The 17,907-nt window shown below is 33.3% G+C and overlaps 3 protein-coding genes across 3 annotated transcripts; 1 reads left to right on the forward strand and 2 right to left on the reverse strand.

Annotated features, from left to right (window-relative positions):
- Positions 1–907: 907 nt before the first annotated feature.
- LOC106769666 (protoheme IX farnesyltransferase, mitochondrial) lies at positions 908–5,784 on the reverse strand. Its single transcript, XM_014655382.2, has 7 exons — positions 5,483–5,784; positions 3,848–3,977; positions 3,537–3,674; positions 3,259–3,392; positions 2,635–2,760; positions 2,055–2,158; positions 908–1,480 (listed from the first exon to the last, which is right to left on the reverse strand). Exons 1-7 carry the CDS (start codon positions 5,716–5,718, stop codon positions 1,110–1,112), a joined length of 1,239 nt encoding a protein of 412 aa, XP_014510868.1. The 5' UTR covers positions 5,719–5,784; the 3' UTR covers positions 908–1,109.
- Positions 5,785–8,408: 2,624 nt separating this feature from the next.
- LOC106772090 (transketolase, chloroplastic) lies at positions 8,409–12,356 on the forward strand. The gene is made up of 7 exons (XM_014658251.2): positions 8,409–9,122; positions 9,647–9,737; positions 9,816–9,921; positions 10,039–10,321; positions 10,431–10,579; positions 10,672–10,825; positions 11,065–12,356. Exons 1-7 carry the CDS (start codon positions 8,643–8,645, stop codon positions 12,022–12,024), a joined length of 2,223 nt encoding a protein of 740 aa, XP_014513737.1. The 5' UTR covers positions 8,409–8,642; the 3' UTR covers positions 12,025–12,356.
- A 1,403-nt stretch (positions 12,357–13,759) lies between these two features.
- On the reverse strand, positions 13,760–17,598 carry LOC106772396 (formate--tetrahydrofolate ligase). Its single transcript, XM_014658786.2, has 5 exons — positions 17,264–17,598; positions 16,892–17,041; positions 15,221–16,396; positions 14,633–14,779; positions 13,760–14,321 (listed from the first exon to the last, which is right to left on the reverse strand). Exons 1-5 carry the CDS (start codon positions 17,423–17,425, stop codon positions 14,046–14,048), a joined length of 1,911 nt encoding a protein of 636 aa, XP_014514272.1. The 5' UTR covers positions 17,426–17,598; the 3' UTR covers positions 13,760–14,045.
- Positions 17,599–17,907: the final 309 nt, after the last annotated feature.

Here is a 17,907-nt window from a genome sequence, read left to right on the forward strand (position 1 = left end):
GATGATGTGGGTTAGTTAATTCAAATATTATATATTAATGAAAACACTTGTTTTTAATGGTGCATGATTAATTTATATTAAAAAGATTATTAATTTAAATAAACAATAATTTAAGAAAGTAAAATATTAAAATAATTATTTTAATTTTAAAAAAAAGTTAAATGTAAATTGAGAATTATTTAAAGATAAAACAAGATAATTATTTTTAATTTAAAAAATAGTTATTTAAAAAATAAAAGTAAAAGAAAAATTATATACGTAAAAAAATTATATAATGATAGATGAAGTAATTTTATGAAAAAATTACTGTGCAGATATTTTTGTTAAAAGGTAATATGAACTGTGTTTTGAAATGAAAATTAACTCAGTTTAGGCTGTTTTAGTATATATTCTGCGAGTGTTTGTTTATTGACCTGCTCAACCATGGTTTTCTTAAGTTTTGATAATAAAATAAAAAATAATATTATTATATTAAATAATTAATAATTACATATAATATCATTATTCTTTTAAACTTTACTTTAAAATAGATTTTGAGTATAATTTAACTTTTCTTTAATATATATACCCTTTTTCTATTGAGAGTTATAATATTATATGTTTCAATCACATCAATTTAAACACATTTTTTATCTTTAAGTATCTATCCCGGAATCTAGTTAAACATATTTTAAAGAAAAAAATCATAATTTTTTAAATAAAATAATTGACAATAAGAAAGTTCTTCATATATTTATCACAAATTTTGAACTTAACAATGACATCTAGATATCTTCTAGCATTAAATAATGCTCCTTTGAATATATTACCGAACAAAGGAAACAACCCAAAATTGAGACCTGATAACGAGGACATAAGAGACCATAAGCAAGTTTTATCCACCCAATCACAAAGAATAGCATCGAAATAAAAAAAAAAATGATTGTATATACACTGTTGTATATACACTGTTCGGGAAGCAAATTCTCATTTATTTCAGATCACAGATGCGTCTGCAATTTTCATGGTGTGGAACATAAAACAAGGTTAACAGCTTAAACACCAATAAGAATACCGTTTCAATAAATTTATGGAATCAACCAAACAAAACTTGGCCCAGAAAATAGTTATCAATATGAAGGAGCAGGCAGAAAGGGAAATGGAGCAACAGAGGCATATGCTACAGGAGGACGTGATTCAGTCCAATATGGACGCTTGGCCTTGATATTCTGATTATCATTATTATCATCCAATTCTAATGCTTCCCTAGAAGGTGCAGATTTCACAAAACCCTTTGCATTGTCTTCTAAGAATTGTTCGCTATTGGAGCGACGGTGAATCAGAAGCCCAGTCATAAACACGGGGAGATAAAGGAGACTAGCGTGGAACATTCTCCTTGCTTTTTCTCTGGTACGGTCTCTATAGAATGAAAATGCTGCAGCGCCTATTGCAAGTGTAAGTACCGTGGACTCCAGACAAAACCATTCAGAAGTCACGCCCCCTGTTCAAGGTGCACAAACATGAGTGTCAACATTCTCCTTACGACAAAAAAATTTCATATTAAAGGGAAAGTGAAAACATTTTACTATTTCAATTGTCTTTTTAACTAAAATCTACCATAAATTATCATTGTATATCTTCATTCTAATAGATTCTTGACATAGGATTAAGGTTTTCAGCTTTTTGGCCAAGTCAGTGACACAGGCATCAAAAGTTATTTAACAGAACAGGACACTGAATATTTGTCTGTTTTTTCTGTCTGACCCCACGTCCACATACGAAAAAGGCTTAAAATGCTTAGATTGAAAGCTATATTCTTGATTGGCTTAAAATTATACTCTTTTTTTTTTTATTTTGTAAATTACAAAATATTCAATAATACATATAACTTTGTAAACTACAAAGCGCAGAACTTTATTTAAAGATTTCTTGAGAAGTTTTTTAGTACAAATTAGATTTACAAGGCATCCGTATCCTATCAAAGCATTCAATCAAACCAGAATTAAGATTAAAAATCTCCAAAAAAAAAACAAAATCAATCAAGTGTTTCTAGAGAAAGGAAACATTTAACTCACAATCATAAGCCAAGAACCCCAAAGGGATTAGATATATAGAGTTCCTTAAGGCCACCAATGCTGTTCTCCGCCCAGATGCATCGGCAAGAGAATACATCTTAAACCTAAACTTGCAACACAAAACGCACACATGACAATATGTAAAGAATAGTGTACATAGTTTAGAAATAAGTAACTGGGAGAGAAATATATTAAGAGTGTGGTTATTTCACCACCACATGCAGCAATCAATGTACCAAGGTCCATATTTAATGAGGCACAAAAAGCAGTAATTTGTAAGCTAAATGCTAATATAAATTTGGAAAAATTAACTTGTGATTCCCTATACTTTTTTTTAAAAACTGTCTTGGTCCTTGTACTTCAATTTGTGATTGGGTCCCCATAACTTCCGAAAAAAAGAAAAAGTTGTTGTCTTGAATCGGATTTGATATCAGAGTCATTCAGTTCTTTTTGTTTACATCAGCAAGAACTTTAGGTTGATATTAACTAGACAAACAATACGAACACCTACGACTTTAACAAATATATTATTGGGGGACACCAAAATAGTTGCATGAATCAAAATTCCACAAGAGCATACCCTCCAGCAGCATAGTCACTGCGACACATATAAGCTAGGGCCATAAAATGTGGTATCTGCCAAAAATACAAAGCAGCTGGAAGAATCATTGCATTTAGTGAAATGTCATTAGAAGCAGCAGCCCATCTGAAAATAAACAACAAAGAGGTGATGAAGGGCAGAAAATAAACCTGTACATGCCTATGCACATGGTGAATGAAGTGAGATAACACTAATAAAGAAACAATAACTGACTAATTCCAATTCCAAAAATTCGAAGCTCGTTTTCCAGTAGTTTGGTATTGAATTGCAACATATCACTCATCAACACCATTTGACTAACAATTTTCTATTCCTTCAAGCAAATAAGTAGAAGACAGCAAACACAGGGGGTTAAGCTTTACAATTAATCTGTGCTAATTAAACTAGTAATACTTCAACGAATAGAAAATCAATAAATTGATCAGATAAAATTCTTCTTTGGCAATGGAATTGAGTCTCGCCATATCAGTCTTGTGTGGAACACCTTAACTTCAAATGGATTTATTTTACACGAAGTAAAAAAAAAAAATAATAGTAACATATTCCTCGAGCATTGTGAAGTTCACAATACATAGGAAGGTATATAAACAGTACATAATTTACCCCAAAAGTGGTGGAATAGCGCCAACAACAGCTCCCACCCATGTATTTACATGATGAATCTGCTTCAAGGGAGTATACACAAATGCATACAGGACTAGGTTGGAAGCAGCGAGCCCAGCAGCTAACATATTAGTCTGGAATAACCTTGTCATAAATTTTCAATGTAAGTCCCTCCACTCAAAGCATATCAAACATTTGATAAGAAAGCCATTCATAGTTTTACAAGTTACACAAGAAAAGCATACAACGAACAATGTAAGCAAAGTTTGTTTCAAAACCTGTGTTGCTAGCAGAGCTGTACCCGCTAATCCAACAGAGGACGCCCAGCCAATTGCATGAGGCTTTGTGATTCGTCCTGAGGGTAGTGGCCTTCCACTCGTTCTCTTCATTTTAGCATCATTATTGATCTCAAACACCTAAAACAGACACAACTAATAATAGATCTTGTGTTGACAAAATATCTAAGAGACTGTAGAATATTCTCTTGTATTCTCCTACACTCTAAAACAGAAGTACTAAAAAACAGAAAACAAATTAATTACAATAGACAATTTAGATGAGGATAATCTCTTCTCTTCCAGGAACCAACCTGATTCAAAGAGTTAGCAGATGCAGCAACCATCATGGTACCCAAGCAAGTCCAAGAAAGTGCTGAAAAATCAACAGCACTACCGCTCCCCAAGACAAATCCAGTCCCAGATGTTGCAACCACAAGCATGCTAGAATTGAGTTAAAATGATTAGTTAGAAAGGTTGTTTGTTAAAAGAATAGAGTCATACCAGTGAGGATTTATTGTGATAATTTTACAGTTGTTTTCTTTTTAAAGAATGATAAATAGTCGAAAGGAACAAAACACATGGATTTGAAGTATTCATCAATAAAAGAGGAACTACAGAAATAGAGTGTCAATTGAATATATTGTTACAAACTTAATGATAGCAGATCCATTAACTAAAGGTTTACCACCCACGACATTCATTGGCCATGTTGAAAGAATGGATATAATGGATAAGTCCTTGTTAACAATTTAGTTTGGTGTATATACATCATGGTTGTAATGCTTAGTGTTTGACACTTGTGATTTCTATTAGAGATGTTTCTGTTTATTCTATCATTCACATTACCTGGTATACATTATTGTTTTATTTAGTGAAGTGACAAAATGTATCTTTGAAAGGAGATTAAAGATATTTATTACAGTTTCATTAAAGTTAAGTTAGATGATTTGTGATACATGGAAGGAATCTTGTTATTGGAAAACTTGCAACTGCTATGATCCAATCTTCTAGCTTAAGTCAATGAATGATAATGACTTGATAAGTTCAATGTATAGTGTACACTTAAAGTTTAATGTTAAATCTTCAAGTCATTACATGAACCAAGTGGGAGAATGTTAAATTATTTTAATCTAATATTGGTTCATGTAATTTATTGAATAACTTTAATGTGAAGTTTTTTAATGTGATTATTATTAGATTTATCAATGTATTAAAGTAATGGGAATTGTTGTAGAGTTATTAAAATCATTTCCCTCTCTTCTCACTTAAACCTCGCATCCATAGTACTAAGTCCAAGTATGATTACTTTCGTTATAGGGTTCTCATAGGTACTTAATCCCAGGAGAGTTATGTTTGGTTCGTGAGACTGGTTTTCCATGAGAATCCGACTTTTATGGAATATTGTTTCCCACTTACGTATACTAGTAGACTTAAGACCTCCAAAACCCCTACCTTGTTGGAACTAGACATCTTGAGCATAGAGTTTTACAAGAGTGGACATCTATAGGTCTATGATAGTTCAACAGGCCAAGAAAGAGTTAGGATATCTTAGAGGGAATTCTTGCACTTTCAAGACAAAAGTTGGCCCGATTTCCGGGAACTTCTATCGAGGGAGTTAAAAAGGGTGGCTACACCATTTCACACAACTCATCAGGTAACAAGCCTGATGTTATCTTGATTGGAACTCGTTCTGGGTTGGAAATTGCTGCTGCTGCTGGTAAAGTGAGGATCTCCAATACAGGGAACGAGGCTGATTCATATCCTCTACAAACAAAACGATTCCAGTTCACAAAATCTTCTTCTAATGTTCTTGGAGATTGAGATCGTAATTCTATATCCTAAATCTAAATAGTAATTTGTTTGCACAGATACATACAATTAAAAGAAAACAACGGGTGAGAACGCAAAGAAAGCATGAATAGGGGTTGAAGTGGTGGAAAAGAGACCTGAGACGAGCCTTGGAGAGCTCCCAATAGCACCTTCCATAGTGGCGGCTCAACGACGCAAAATCGGTGTTAGCTTTGGAAGAGATATGAATTGCAGTTGCAGAAGAAGTGATGAGATGCGGATTCGAAGAGGAAGATAAAGATGAAGATGAACGCGCATAATTAAGGTTGTGAGAATAAGAAGATTTGAGGAATTGGGAACACAAGGAGGATATAGAACTCCTCCTCAACATCATTGGTTGCACCAAATTGAAACCAAAACACCAGAAACACTCTCACACGTTCATAGCACAAGCATTTGTTTTTTCTAGCTTTAATAATTGGGCTCGCCCGGAAGTAACACAAATCAATAATTTGGGCTTCGTCATCATAATGGGCCAATGGGGCTTACTTAAGGCTTTAGACCCCATTTCTTCCTGCACCTCTATAATTTCAATACGTTCTCCCATCCATTTTTGTATTCCGATACAGTACAGAATTCAATGTTTTGTATTTTTGTTTGTATTTCAGAATATAAAAGTTTTTATTCTAAAATAAAAAATTAAAAATATATTATAAATTGTATATTTTAAAATATAAAATTTAGATTTTAAATTGTATAATCAAAATCCAAGAATTAAGGAAAGTGCAAGAAGAAAATTATGAAAATAAGAAAGAAAATATTGGCTTTAGAATAATTATATTTCTATTTAATATACAGATTATATTTAGTATAATTTAGAATAATTATATTTAATATACAAATTATAATACTTATTACATTGAATATTTAGCTTCCTTTTTAAAGGAAGAATATTTTTATGTTAAAAAAAATATTTTTTTCGATGTATATTTTAATAAATATGTGATTTTGAAATTGAATTAAAAAAATTATCAATATTTAAAATTATTATTCTTTTAATATAAAAACCGGTCATCATGATTTAAAATGTAATTTATGTGTTTAAAATATTTTTGTGTTAAAAAATTATGATTATATTATAATTTATATATGTTAAAATGTTATAATGGTTAATTATGTTATACTATCCACCACGTACAATTAATTTATTCCTACATATATATTAATAATATAAACTAAAATTATATAAACATTAAATTCGAATTCAGTAAAGTAAGTTAAAAACATGGTTAAAAATAAGTATGAGAAGACATGTATCTTGATTATTATTATTAATAATAATAATAATAATAATAATAATAAAGGTCTTCATCTGACGTTAAAATAAATGAGTTGCATCTTTTCTTTTACAGAATAAATTGATTAATTATTATTTTTCCGTTATCTTTGAAAAGTATATTTGCCACTCATAGGTGGTGAAGATTTGTGGTTCTCCTTATCTAAATATCTAAACAAAGAGGATAAACACACTCTGTTTTTCGTTTTTTTTCTAATTCCTTCAACATACCTATCATTCATTCAATATGTAAAATTTAATCAATCTAACGCTTAAATTCATTGGCTCAAAACTTTCACTTAGCTGTTAGACTAATTAATTTCATATTTTATACAAATTATTAAGTGGCATAATGATAAAATTTTGTATCCTTTTGGTGAATTTAATTTACTTTGAAAATTAAATAAATTTCAGAAATTAAAAAGAACTATACAAAATATCATGTAATTTTGAAAAATATAAATTTTATTAAGATAAATTCTAATGGGTTTAATTTATGTTAAGAAATCAATTTTTAAATGTAATTTAATTTTATAACTCTAATTTGTAACATCTTACATTATTTATTATTTATATATTATAGACTTACATTGTTTATATAATTTTCTCAAAATAAAATTGTTGTAATAATGTTTTGATATTTATAAAATGCTGTAACAATGTTTTAATGTTTATAATTGTTGATTTGATATATGATATATGGATCGGTTTTATGTCATCTTTGAAAAAGTTTTTTTTAGGAAATCCTCTCAAATGGAGGTAAAATAAATAATTCAATTTCCAAAAACTTCTTTCAAGTAGGTCAGTGTTAGAGTTTTAAAATGAGTTTATTCTATTACAAGACTTAATTAATTAACAATATTATTTATATACACGTATAAAATTATATATTTTATTATATTAATATTTTATGATTTTATTATGTTTAAATTAGTTTTATATCATATTTATTAATATGTTATTAAATAAAATATATAATATATAATTTAATATAATTATTGACTATAATCTATTTATTAATTTTTAAAAAATTATAGTATTTTGTGATAAAATCTCAATTCATAGAAAAAAAATAAAATATAATAAAAATGTGAGAATATTGAATTAGTAATAAAATTCACACTTTTTTTTATAATTACTAAGTTTATATATATATATATATATATATATATATATTATATATATATATATATATATATATAAAGAAAAATAAATAATTAGTATAATTTAAATATAAATTTAAGTCATATATTAAAAAGATAAACATATAATAAAATAGCCATGATTATTCATAAATTTATTATTTTAAAATTTTAAATTGAGATGTTTTATTTAATTTTGATTTAAATTTATAAATTTTTCATACAACAAAATTAAATAAAATTTTATATATTTTAACGTTCTGTATTTTCTATATAACCAAACGATAAAATTTATTTAAATCTCTTACCAAGTTTATGTTGTGTATATTTTTTTAACAAATTAAAATCATTTAGATTTATGATAGATTAAGATTTATGATTTCATGAGTTTTTGAATGAATTATCCTGTGAATTTTTCATGTGTCAAACCCAAAGCACGTAACGGACCAGTATATTAATAATGTTGGAAAATAATTTTAGATGCATGGACGCAGACATCAATTATTATGGAGAGGAAGAATAAGATGGGAATATACTGTTAAAAAAATTAGAAAAGATGGAATAAAGTATAATATGACAGTATAAATTGTTATCCTCGAAATTATGAAGAAAATATGAGAGGCAGAGAAGTGGGAAGAAGATAGCCAGAAGCATAGGCTAAGATTGTCCATAACATGTGGACCGCAAGAACAAGGACTCTATAGATCATCAACACTTTCTTCTTCTTCTTCTTCTTCTTCTCCTTCTTTTTCATCACTTCAACTACTACACTCAACAGCCACTCACCTAAGTGGCTCATTTTGACTTTCATTTTTCTTCCATTTTTGAACCTTAAAAGCTATGGCATCCTCATCCTCTCTGCATCTTTCTCAGGCCCTTTTGGCCCCTGCTGTCTACCTTCATGCCTCTTCTTCTGATCGTCTCTCACTCTCCTTCCCATCATTCTCTGGCCTTAAGTCTCATCCCCCATGCAAAGCAGCCACTTTCTCTGCAGCTTCACGTAGAAGGGGTGCTTCCACCACTCTTGTTCGAGCCACTGCTGTTGAGACACTGGACCAGACCACTGAGGTTTCTCTCGTCGAGAAATCCGTCAACACCATTCGCTTTCTGGCCATTGATGCAGTTGAGAAGGCCAACTCTGGCCACCCTGGTCTCCCCATGGGCTGTGCTCCAATGGGTCACATTCTCTACGATGAAGTCATGAGGTACAATCCTAAGAACCCCACTTGGTTCAACCGTGACCGTTTCATTCTGTCTGCTGGACATGGCTGCATGCTCCAATATGCTCTTCTTCACCTTGCAGGCTATGACAGTGTTCAGGTTGGTTCCTTCGTTTTCATTTCTTCACTAGTTTTTTTAGTCTGTTTGCTGTCCACAGTGAGTTGATTTTGTGACTGAGAATTTTGATCCTCCTGCAATCTGCATTTGTACATTGTGTTGCCGCACTCTGCTCTTGCAATTTAATTTAGATGAATGATCACATTTTATCATATATGCTAAGTTCGCGAACTTTTATGTTAGATATTAAAATGTCATATCTGATATGATTTTTTCATTGATTGATGATAATGTGAAAATCGTTGGACTCAGTGCAAGAAAATTGAAGTAATGATGTATGTTGTTATCTGTATCTAAACATAATGATGAATTGATCGGTGGAACAGTTTTGAGTACTTTGGAATTGGCATAGCATTTGTTGTTAACTCTTTAGGTAAGTTGTGAGGTGGTGTATGTATCTTAGTATTCCCAAGAATAAATGACTTTTGATGGAAAGATAATTTTAAAGCTTTTGAAGTTATGTGATCTTCAATGGCTGAATGTATTGTTTTTGGGTTACGCAATAGGAAGAAGACCTGAAGAATTTCCGACAATGGGAAAGCAGGACTCCCGGACATCCTGAGAACTTTGAGACACTTGGTGTTGAAGTGACCACAGGTTTGATGTTTCTTTAGTTTGTTATCATAGTGAGCCTTTTTTGCTGAGTTGTGTTGCTTATCCTCGTAATTTGCTTAGGTCCTCTGGGTCAGGGAATTGCCAATGCTGTTGGATTAGCACTGGCTGAGAAACACTTGGCAGCAAGATTTAACAAGCCTGACAATGAGATTGTTGACCATTACACGTGAGAAAACTACATCTTGTTCAGTGCACACCCTTCTCTCTACACTGTGATTTATGCACTTTGCAAGGCCTGTTGTGTTTCCAATGAGATTTGTTTTCACTTTATTTACTCTTGCAGGTATGTTATATTGGGTGATGGTTGTCAGATGGAGGGAATTTCGAATGAAGCATGTTCACTTGCTGGTCACTGGGGTCTAGGGAAGCTTATTGCATTTTATGATGACAACCACATTTCCATTGATGGTGACACTGAGATTGCATTCACTGAGAATGTTGATCAACGTTTTGAAGCACTTGGATGGCATGTGATTTGGGTGAAGAATGGAAATACAGGGTATGATGAAATCCGTGCAGCCATCAAGGAAGCAAAGGCTGTCAAAGACAAACCAACTTTGATTAAGGTTAGTTACATGACATGATTGAAGCAAAAGAAAAAAAAAAGCATTTTGATATGTTTTTCTTTGGGGTATTTTATCAGTTTTCTTCTCATCTGTGATTACTGTTTCACAGGTAACCACTACCATTGGATATGGTTCTCCAAACAAAGCTAACTCCTACAGTGTTCACGGAAGTGCATTAGGTGCTAAAGAAGTGGATGCTACAAGGAAGAATCTTGGATGGCCATACGAACCTTTCCATGTGCCAGAAGACGTTAAAAAGTGTGGATGAGGAGTTAGAGATGTGTTGTTTCCTTTTAGTATGATGAGATTTCAGATCTAGAATGTAACTTTCTTTACTTTTTTTTCCTTAGACATTGGAGTCGCCATGTCGCTGATGGTCCCAAACTTGAAGCTGAGTGGAATGCCAAGTTTGCTGAATATGAGAAGAAATACAGTGAGGAAGCTGCAGAGCTGAAGGCTATTTTCACTGGTGAATTACCAGCTGGTTGGGAGAAAGCACTTCCTGTGAGTAAACTAACAAACTTCTATTGCGGTATACACATCAGTATAGTTGCATTGCATGATGCTGGTGTCCTCATAACTAGGAAAAATCTGTTTTTTTCCATGATTTGTTAAATCATTACTCTTTCAAGCTGCATCTTCATTCATGCATAGCCTTCAAAGTGTTAACATAAAATAAAACTTGACTTGTATCAATTGTTTGTGATTACTGACAACCCTTCTGATTTGATTTCAACTTGCAGACATACACTCCTGAAAGCCCAGGTGATGCTACAAGAAATCTGTCTCAGCAAAATCTAAATGCACTTGTTAAGGTTCTTCCTGGTCTGATTGGTGGAAGTGCGGATCTGGCCTCTTCCAACATGACCTTGTTGAAATCATATGGAGACTTCCAAAAGGGTACTCCTGAAGAGCGAAATGTTAGATTCGGTGTTAGAGAACACGGAATGGGAGCAATCTGTAATGGCATTGCTCTCCATAGCCCGGGATTCATTCCATACTGTGCAACTTTCTTTGTCTTCACGGACTACATGAGAGCTGCCATAAGGATTTCTGCACTGAGTGAAGCTGGAGTGATTTACGTGATGACTCATGATTCCATTGGACTGGGAGAGGATGGACCAACTCATCAGCCAATAGAGCACTTGGCAAGTTTCAGGGCAATGCCAAATATCTTGATGCTTCGTCCAGCTGATGGCAATGAAACTGCTGGATCATACAAAGTTGCGGTGGTTAACAGGAAGAGACCCTCAATTCTTGCACTTTCAAGGCAAAAGTTGGCCCAACTTCCGGGAACTTCTATAGAGGGAGTTGAAAAGGGTGGCTACACCATTTCAGACAACTCATCAGGTAACAAGCCTGATGTTATCCTGATTGGAACTGGTTCTGAGTTGGAAATTGCTGCTGCTGCTGCTGAGGATCTAAGAAAGGAAGGGAAAGCTGTGAGAGTTGTTTCTTTTGTTAGCTGGGAACTTTTTGATGAGCAGTCAGAGGAATACAAGGAGAGTGTTCTTCCTGCTGCTGTAACAGCTAGAGTTAGCATTGAGGCAGGATCAACATTTGGATGGGGAAAGATTGTTGGAAGCAAAGGCAAGGCTATTGGCATTGATCGATTTGGAGCAAGTGCTCCTGCAGGAAAAATATACAAGGAGTTTGGACTCACCAAGGAAGCTGTTATTGCTGCTGCCAAAGAACTTTCCTAGATCTATTTCTTGAGTTTCTTTGATCTCATCTAAAACTTGTGGTTTTCACTGGTGGCTTTTGGTTACTTTTACATTATTTCTTTTTTCAGATGCCACTTTACCCACAGTAAGGAAGATTAGATTGCTCTTGCATGTCACTGTCTGTCCGAGGAGCCACTTACATTAAAGGATCAGTTGAATTAATGAACTTGTATGAATTTTTAACAACTATTTTGGCTTGTGAGTTTTGTCTGTCAAGTAGTTCAATAAGTGATCCTCACTCTAGCTCTTTCTCTATTTTTCTTTAAATCAAGAGAATCGGATTCAAGACATTTATAAATCTTGTCTCTTCAAACCAGATTTATGCAATGTTCTCAAAGCCAACTCGATTAACGATTCTATTAATGATCAAACTATTTCTTACTACTTCAACGGCTTGATCTAACATATGATTGTATATGTATATGCAAGATTATCAAATTCGATAATTTACCTCAACTCGTGAGAGTCAACTCAACTCGTAAATTCAATTCGTAAAAGTTTATTTCAGATAAAAAAAATATATATATAAATAATATCTTAAAATAAATAAGTTTACAAAATTATATAACTTTAAATAAATAAAATTTATAGTTATATTGTTTATAAATATAAATATTGTAAAACATAAATACTTGAATTATTATCATTAATTTTGATGCATTTCAATATATAACTTTCAAGCTCGCAGAATAGATCCAAACTTACAATTTTACACAATCCTATCAATTTCATAGTCGATTCTACCGAGTTTATGCAGAAAACGAGTTTATTTCCGAGTTAACTCGGAAGTCATGTCTCACAACGTACGAGTTTATGAGTTAACTTGATAATTTGATAACCATGTCGGATTAACATTTAATTTATGTTTAACATAGTTCTCTCTTCTTAATCCCTTTCTAAATATAAACTAAACATAGATTAACTGTGTCCAGTCACATATTTGATGAAACTCAAGCTAAATCTACGCATAAACACTCCTAATTTATTTTGTTTTAATACTAATGTGTAGGTTCCATTAACAAAACAAAAAAACTGGAGAAAGTTTATGTATGAATATCTTATCATATTTTGTTCCGATACCAAATCCATAACATCATTAAAGTAAATCATCGAAATACGAAAGGAATATTTAAAGTGTATTTAATCTTGATTCCTGAAATTATTAAATATAATAAGAACGTATTTGAATTCGCATATTTCTTTAAAAGCTGACAACCCTGTAAAAAAATACCAAGAAATTGGTCACGCAAAAGTGTAAAATCTAGAGAATAAAACATTTCTTTGACGAAATGTGGATTTATATAGAAATCATAGTGAACTGTGAGCAAACAATATCAATAAAACCGTATTTCATTAATGCTGCTTTGGTAACGTGAAAAAAAAATAGCCGAGGAAGTGGAAGAAAAAAAAGAAGAAAAACTTGTAGTAAAAGAAGAAAAAATAGATGAAAAATAAGTGAAAAAAAAATACCATTGAAGTTAATTAAAAACTGATACCTCAGGAGTTTTACAGTAACACTTCTCTTAACAATTTCTATTAATATAATTGTTGGTTTCATCTAACCCCATTCCACATAATCATACAATCTACTCTACTCAAATAATTCTAGTGACCTTATTCCAAACCATCTTAACAGAAGTTTTTCAATCTTTTCACCGATCAGTGCCACACTTGTATAGTTTTATCTCCTCCATTTATACCCACATTCTCCAAATGATGAAACTTAAACTTCTCCATTTGCAGTGTGCATGACAAGTATCAGTCACCAGGAATTTACATCAATTCAGTTGCATATCAGAAAAAGATACAAGAAAACAGATATAAAATTCTCTCCTTAAATTATTTATCTCATTCATACAGACCCCCAACAATGCAAAAAAACACGAAGAAAACATCAAGGAGGAATGCTACTGCGACATGACATTGATGAACATCACAAAGAGATATATGTAAATGATGCAGAAAGCTTTTGGTATGCCATAGGGTGAATGACTTGAGGTTTATGAGAGACCAGTGACTTTTCCAGTTGTTGTATCAATATCGATGTCATAGAAGCATGGCCTCGTTGGAAGCCCTGGCATTGTACTCATTGTTCCAACTAAAGGATAAATAAACCCAGCACCTATACTAGCTCTTACATCTCTTATGGGTAAGACAAACCCACTTGGAGCTCCTTTTGCTGCAGCATTGTCTGAGAAAGAATACTGAGTCTTAGCCATGCAGATTGGAAGACCAGAAAATCCTTGCTTGCTATACATCTCAATCTGCTTCTCAGCCTAGTTTGATAAAAAGAATGTCACACATTAAAAGGTAAAAAGAGAAGTCTTTTTCGTGAACAAATAAACAATTATAGGTACATGTAATAAGGATTAGGTAAGAACAAGAAGACTAAAACATAGTGGAGTTGTAGTTTGTGTAGTCCCTTGATGTGTAAGGTTTGTCGCCCCTGTCTTTAAGGTTGTTTCTTTTCCCCCAAACAAACTTGCACCAGGATAGAATTATGTCCATGGTTTCTATTTAGTGTTTTATTTGGTCATGCCTACTTCAACTTAGTTTCTATATCTAATATGTAAAGAGATGAGATCACCTGCTCAGAGTACTCAACGCCACTGGCTCCATATGACTTTGCTATTGCCTCTATTTTCTCTTTTATACTCAGATCCAATGGATACAGGAACTTCAATGGCTGTGTCACATTCTCACAAGCTTTTTGAACTGCAATGCCCAGGTCAACCTGAATCACGACAAGTCATACCTTAGCAAATAGAGGAAGGACACCATTACTGAATGATACCATGACTTGTATTATGTACCGTGACAAGCATGTATAGAAACTAAATTGTGCTGCTAATTGTATCCATGAAATGGTTCCATTTACTTTAAATCTGAAATCTAGGCATGGGGTGGATATAAGTATGTGCTGCCACAAGCACTACTTGGATATTTGATCCAACAAAAAGTTAAAAATCATGAGGGTAACAATGCTCAATTGTTTCAAAAGACCACGGAAGCAACTCAGAAAACAGTTCGTCTAGCAGGTGAAAAACTAAAGACAGCTCAAAGCTAAATTTTACATTAAAATATGCTACGCCACAAACAACTTAATCAAAAAGTGATCTATTGTTACTTTCATCTATATGCTCAAATGTAAGACAGAGGAAGTTGATGCACTTACAGCTCCTTTGCCACCATGTGCGTGATGGGAACAAATTACAGCATCATAAGCTCCAGCAGCTAAAGCAGCACTCCTAACTGCATTTAGCTCGGCTTCAGTGTCAGTTGAAAACTTGTTGATAGCAACAACAACATTTACACCGTAGGATTTTGTATTTGATATATGTCGTGCCATATTCACACAACCAGCCTCAACCAGGGCAACATTTTCAGTCAAATATGCATGATCAAGAGGTTTTCCAGCAACAACAGCTGGCCCTCCACCATGCATTTTTAGTGCCCTTACTGTTGCCACAATAATTGCACATTGAGGTGTCAAACCACTATAACGACACTTAATGTTCATAAACTTTTCGGCTCCAATATCAGCACCAAAACCAGCTTCAGTAACTACAAATCCACCCGGTCCAACCAACTTCAGTGCAATCTTATCAGCAACAATGGAAGAATTCCCATGAGCAATATTTGCAAATGGACCTGCATGAACAAGAACAGGAGTTCCTTCCAGGGTCTGCATAAGAGTAGGGTGGATGGCATCCTTCATTAAAACTGTCAAGGCACCTCCAACACCTAGATCATCAGCAGTGACAGGGTCACCACTCTTGCTATTTCCAATAACCATTTTCCCAAGTCGCTCTCTCATATCAGCTAAGGATGTTGTCAGTGCCAAAACAGCCATTATCTCACTAGCAACTGAAATATCAAATGCTGTTTCTCTTACCATTCCTTTCTCATCAGGTCCCTGCCCAATAGTAATTTTTCTCAAGAATCGGTCATTGATGTCCATCACTCTCCTCCACGTAATAGAATTCGGGTCAATATCAAGCCTTGCAAATTTATTTACTTCTTCTGGTGTAAGATCATCTGGATTGGTCTTTGAAATGCCAAGCTTCTTAAGACGCCTGAACATGACATCACTGAAGCTCCTTTTCCCTTCTTTGTTTGGAGGGCACAGTCGGTTAAAAAGAGCCTTATCCGACTGTGTTGACTCGTGGAAAATCCGTGTATCAATTGCAGCAGCTAGAAGATTGTTTGCTGCAGTTATTGCATGAATATCTCCTGTTAGATGGAGATTGAATTCATCCATGGGTATAACTTGGCTATAGCCACCACCAGCTGCACCTCCTTTAATGCCAAAAGTAGGTCCTTGTGATGGTTGACGAACGCAGGTGACTACCTAACAAAAGGAGATCAGATGTGATTACATATCCAGCATAACCTTGACATGCAATAAAACAATTATAGCTTTTTCCAATATTGTTATCTTGGACCCTCACAACCACTGAAGTTCTAAATGGTGAATGAACAATAAAGTTTTTGTACCAGTAGAAACAATAGTCCTACATAATTGAGGTCAAGAAAAGTTTAAATATTTTTTCTTCCTTGAAACTTTTCTTGACCTCGACTCCTAATTAATGTGAAACTTCCCGGAACAGTTTCGAATAAGCAAGGTTTCAGACCAGATACTCAAAGTAAAAATTAAAAAATAAAAAAAAACATCAATCTGATCCAAAGATTGTATTTGCAAGCATAACTTCTGGGAACAAAAGCAATAACATCGGAAGATATCCTAATGATAGAGTTAAGAGACTATAAAACATCCAGATTCAGATCGGTATAAAATCAATAGGTAGCATGGCACACTGTAAATAGAGAAAGAGAAAAAAGTTACCTTTTTATCAAGAAAAGCACCTAAAGCTTGACAGAGCCCCACTGTGGTAGTAGATTTCCCTTCCCCGAGAGGAGTTGGAGTAATGCCTCCGACCACAACATAATACCCATCTTGCGATCCTTGAAGCTCGTCAAGAACTGACAACAAAACCTGTGCATCCAAATCACTCTTCAGCCAAACTATAAGACTAAGATCATCACATCAATGCATTCAACGAAATTATCCACACAAAAAGAACTAAGGCATACACTGAAGACCTTTTCTAGTGTACCTGAAACTGAAATCTAACAGAAAAACATGATCGGACACATACCATCATAAAGAAACTAATTGAATCGTATTCCTGTCACTCAAATCTGAATGGTGAATTACCTTGGCCTTATATTTTCCGTAAAGATCATAGTGATTGGGACTGAGGTTGAGGTCTTTGGCAATCTCGGATATGTGAACAGGTTCAACAGAGTTAGCAATGTCTATGTCCGCAGGAACAGGGGACACAACCTCTAGCTTCCTCACTGTGGTTGAGGAACTCATGGTATTGAATTGAGTTTCAGTTTTGGGCAGAAACAAGGATTCAGAATCCGGAAACTAATGATGTTTGACTATGATAGAGAAAAACCAACGTTGATTTATTATGTATGTTTTTATTATTCCTTAAATCTTATCTCTCTCTCACACTCTGTTAGACTTATTTGTTTGTTTGGTTTTTATTCATTTGTTTGTTTGGTATTTATTCATTCTCTACCAGTCATTCTATGGAACAGACAAATAAGCGTTCTATACGAAAAATTCCCCACTTATTCACTCTCTGCGTACTCGTCAAAAAAATCCACCATACATGGTGTGTGATCGGGAAAAAATCAATTTAAATTAAAACTGAGTTAATAAAAATGGAGATTTAACTTTTTTTCTAAAAGATATTTTTACTTATTTCTCTCTAACTAAATAAAAAATATTATTTGTTTTCTTTGCTGTTTATTTTCTCTCTCACTCTCTTAATCTTCCCACTTGCAAAG

The sequence above is a fragment of the Vigna radiata genome, chromosome 8 (assembly GCF_000741045.1).
Source record: "Vigna radiata var. radiata cultivar VC1973A chromosome 8, Vradiata_ver6, whole genome shotgun sequence".
NCBI lineage: Eukaryota > Viridiplantae > Streptophyta > Magnoliopsida > Fabales > Fabaceae > Vigna > Vigna radiata.

Coding starts and splice junctions, on each gene's coding strand:
- LOC106769666 (XM_014655382.2), bottom strand. CDS start 5,718: ATGATGTTGAGGAGGAGTTCTATATCCTCCTTGTGTTCCCAATTCCTC. Junction 3,393..3,536: donor CAGCTCTGCTAGCAACACAG/GTTTTGAAACAA, acceptor AGGTTATTCCAG/ACTAATATGTTAGCTGCTGG. Junction 2,761..3,258: donor GCTATTCCACCACTTTTGGG/GTAAATTATGTA, acceptor GTTTATTTTCAG/ATGGGCTGCTGCTTCTAATG.
- LOC106772090 (XM_014658251.2), top strand. CDS start 8,643: ATGGCATCCTCATCCTCTCTGCATCTTTCTCAGGCCCTTTTGGCCCCT. Junction 10,322..10,430: donor ACAAACCAACTTTGATTAAG/GTTAGTTACATG, acceptor ACTGTTTCACAG/GTAACCACTACCATTGGATA. Junction 10,580..10,671: donor GTGCCAGAAGACGTTAAAAA/GTGTGGATGAGG, acceptor TTTTTTCCTTAG/ACATTGGAGTCGCCATGTCG.
- LOC106772396 (XM_014658786.2), bottom strand. CDS start 17,425: ATGAGTTCCTCAACCACAGTGAGGAAGCTAGAGGTTGTGTCCCCTGTT. Junction 16,397..16,891: donor GTGCTTTTCTTGATAAAAAG/GTAACTTTTTTC, acceptor TCCTTTTGTTAG/GTAGTCACCTGCGTTCGTCA. Junction 14,780..15,220: donor CACATGGTGGCAAAGGAGCT/GTAAGTGCATCA, acceptor GTCGTGATTCAG/GTTGACCTGGGCATTGCAGT.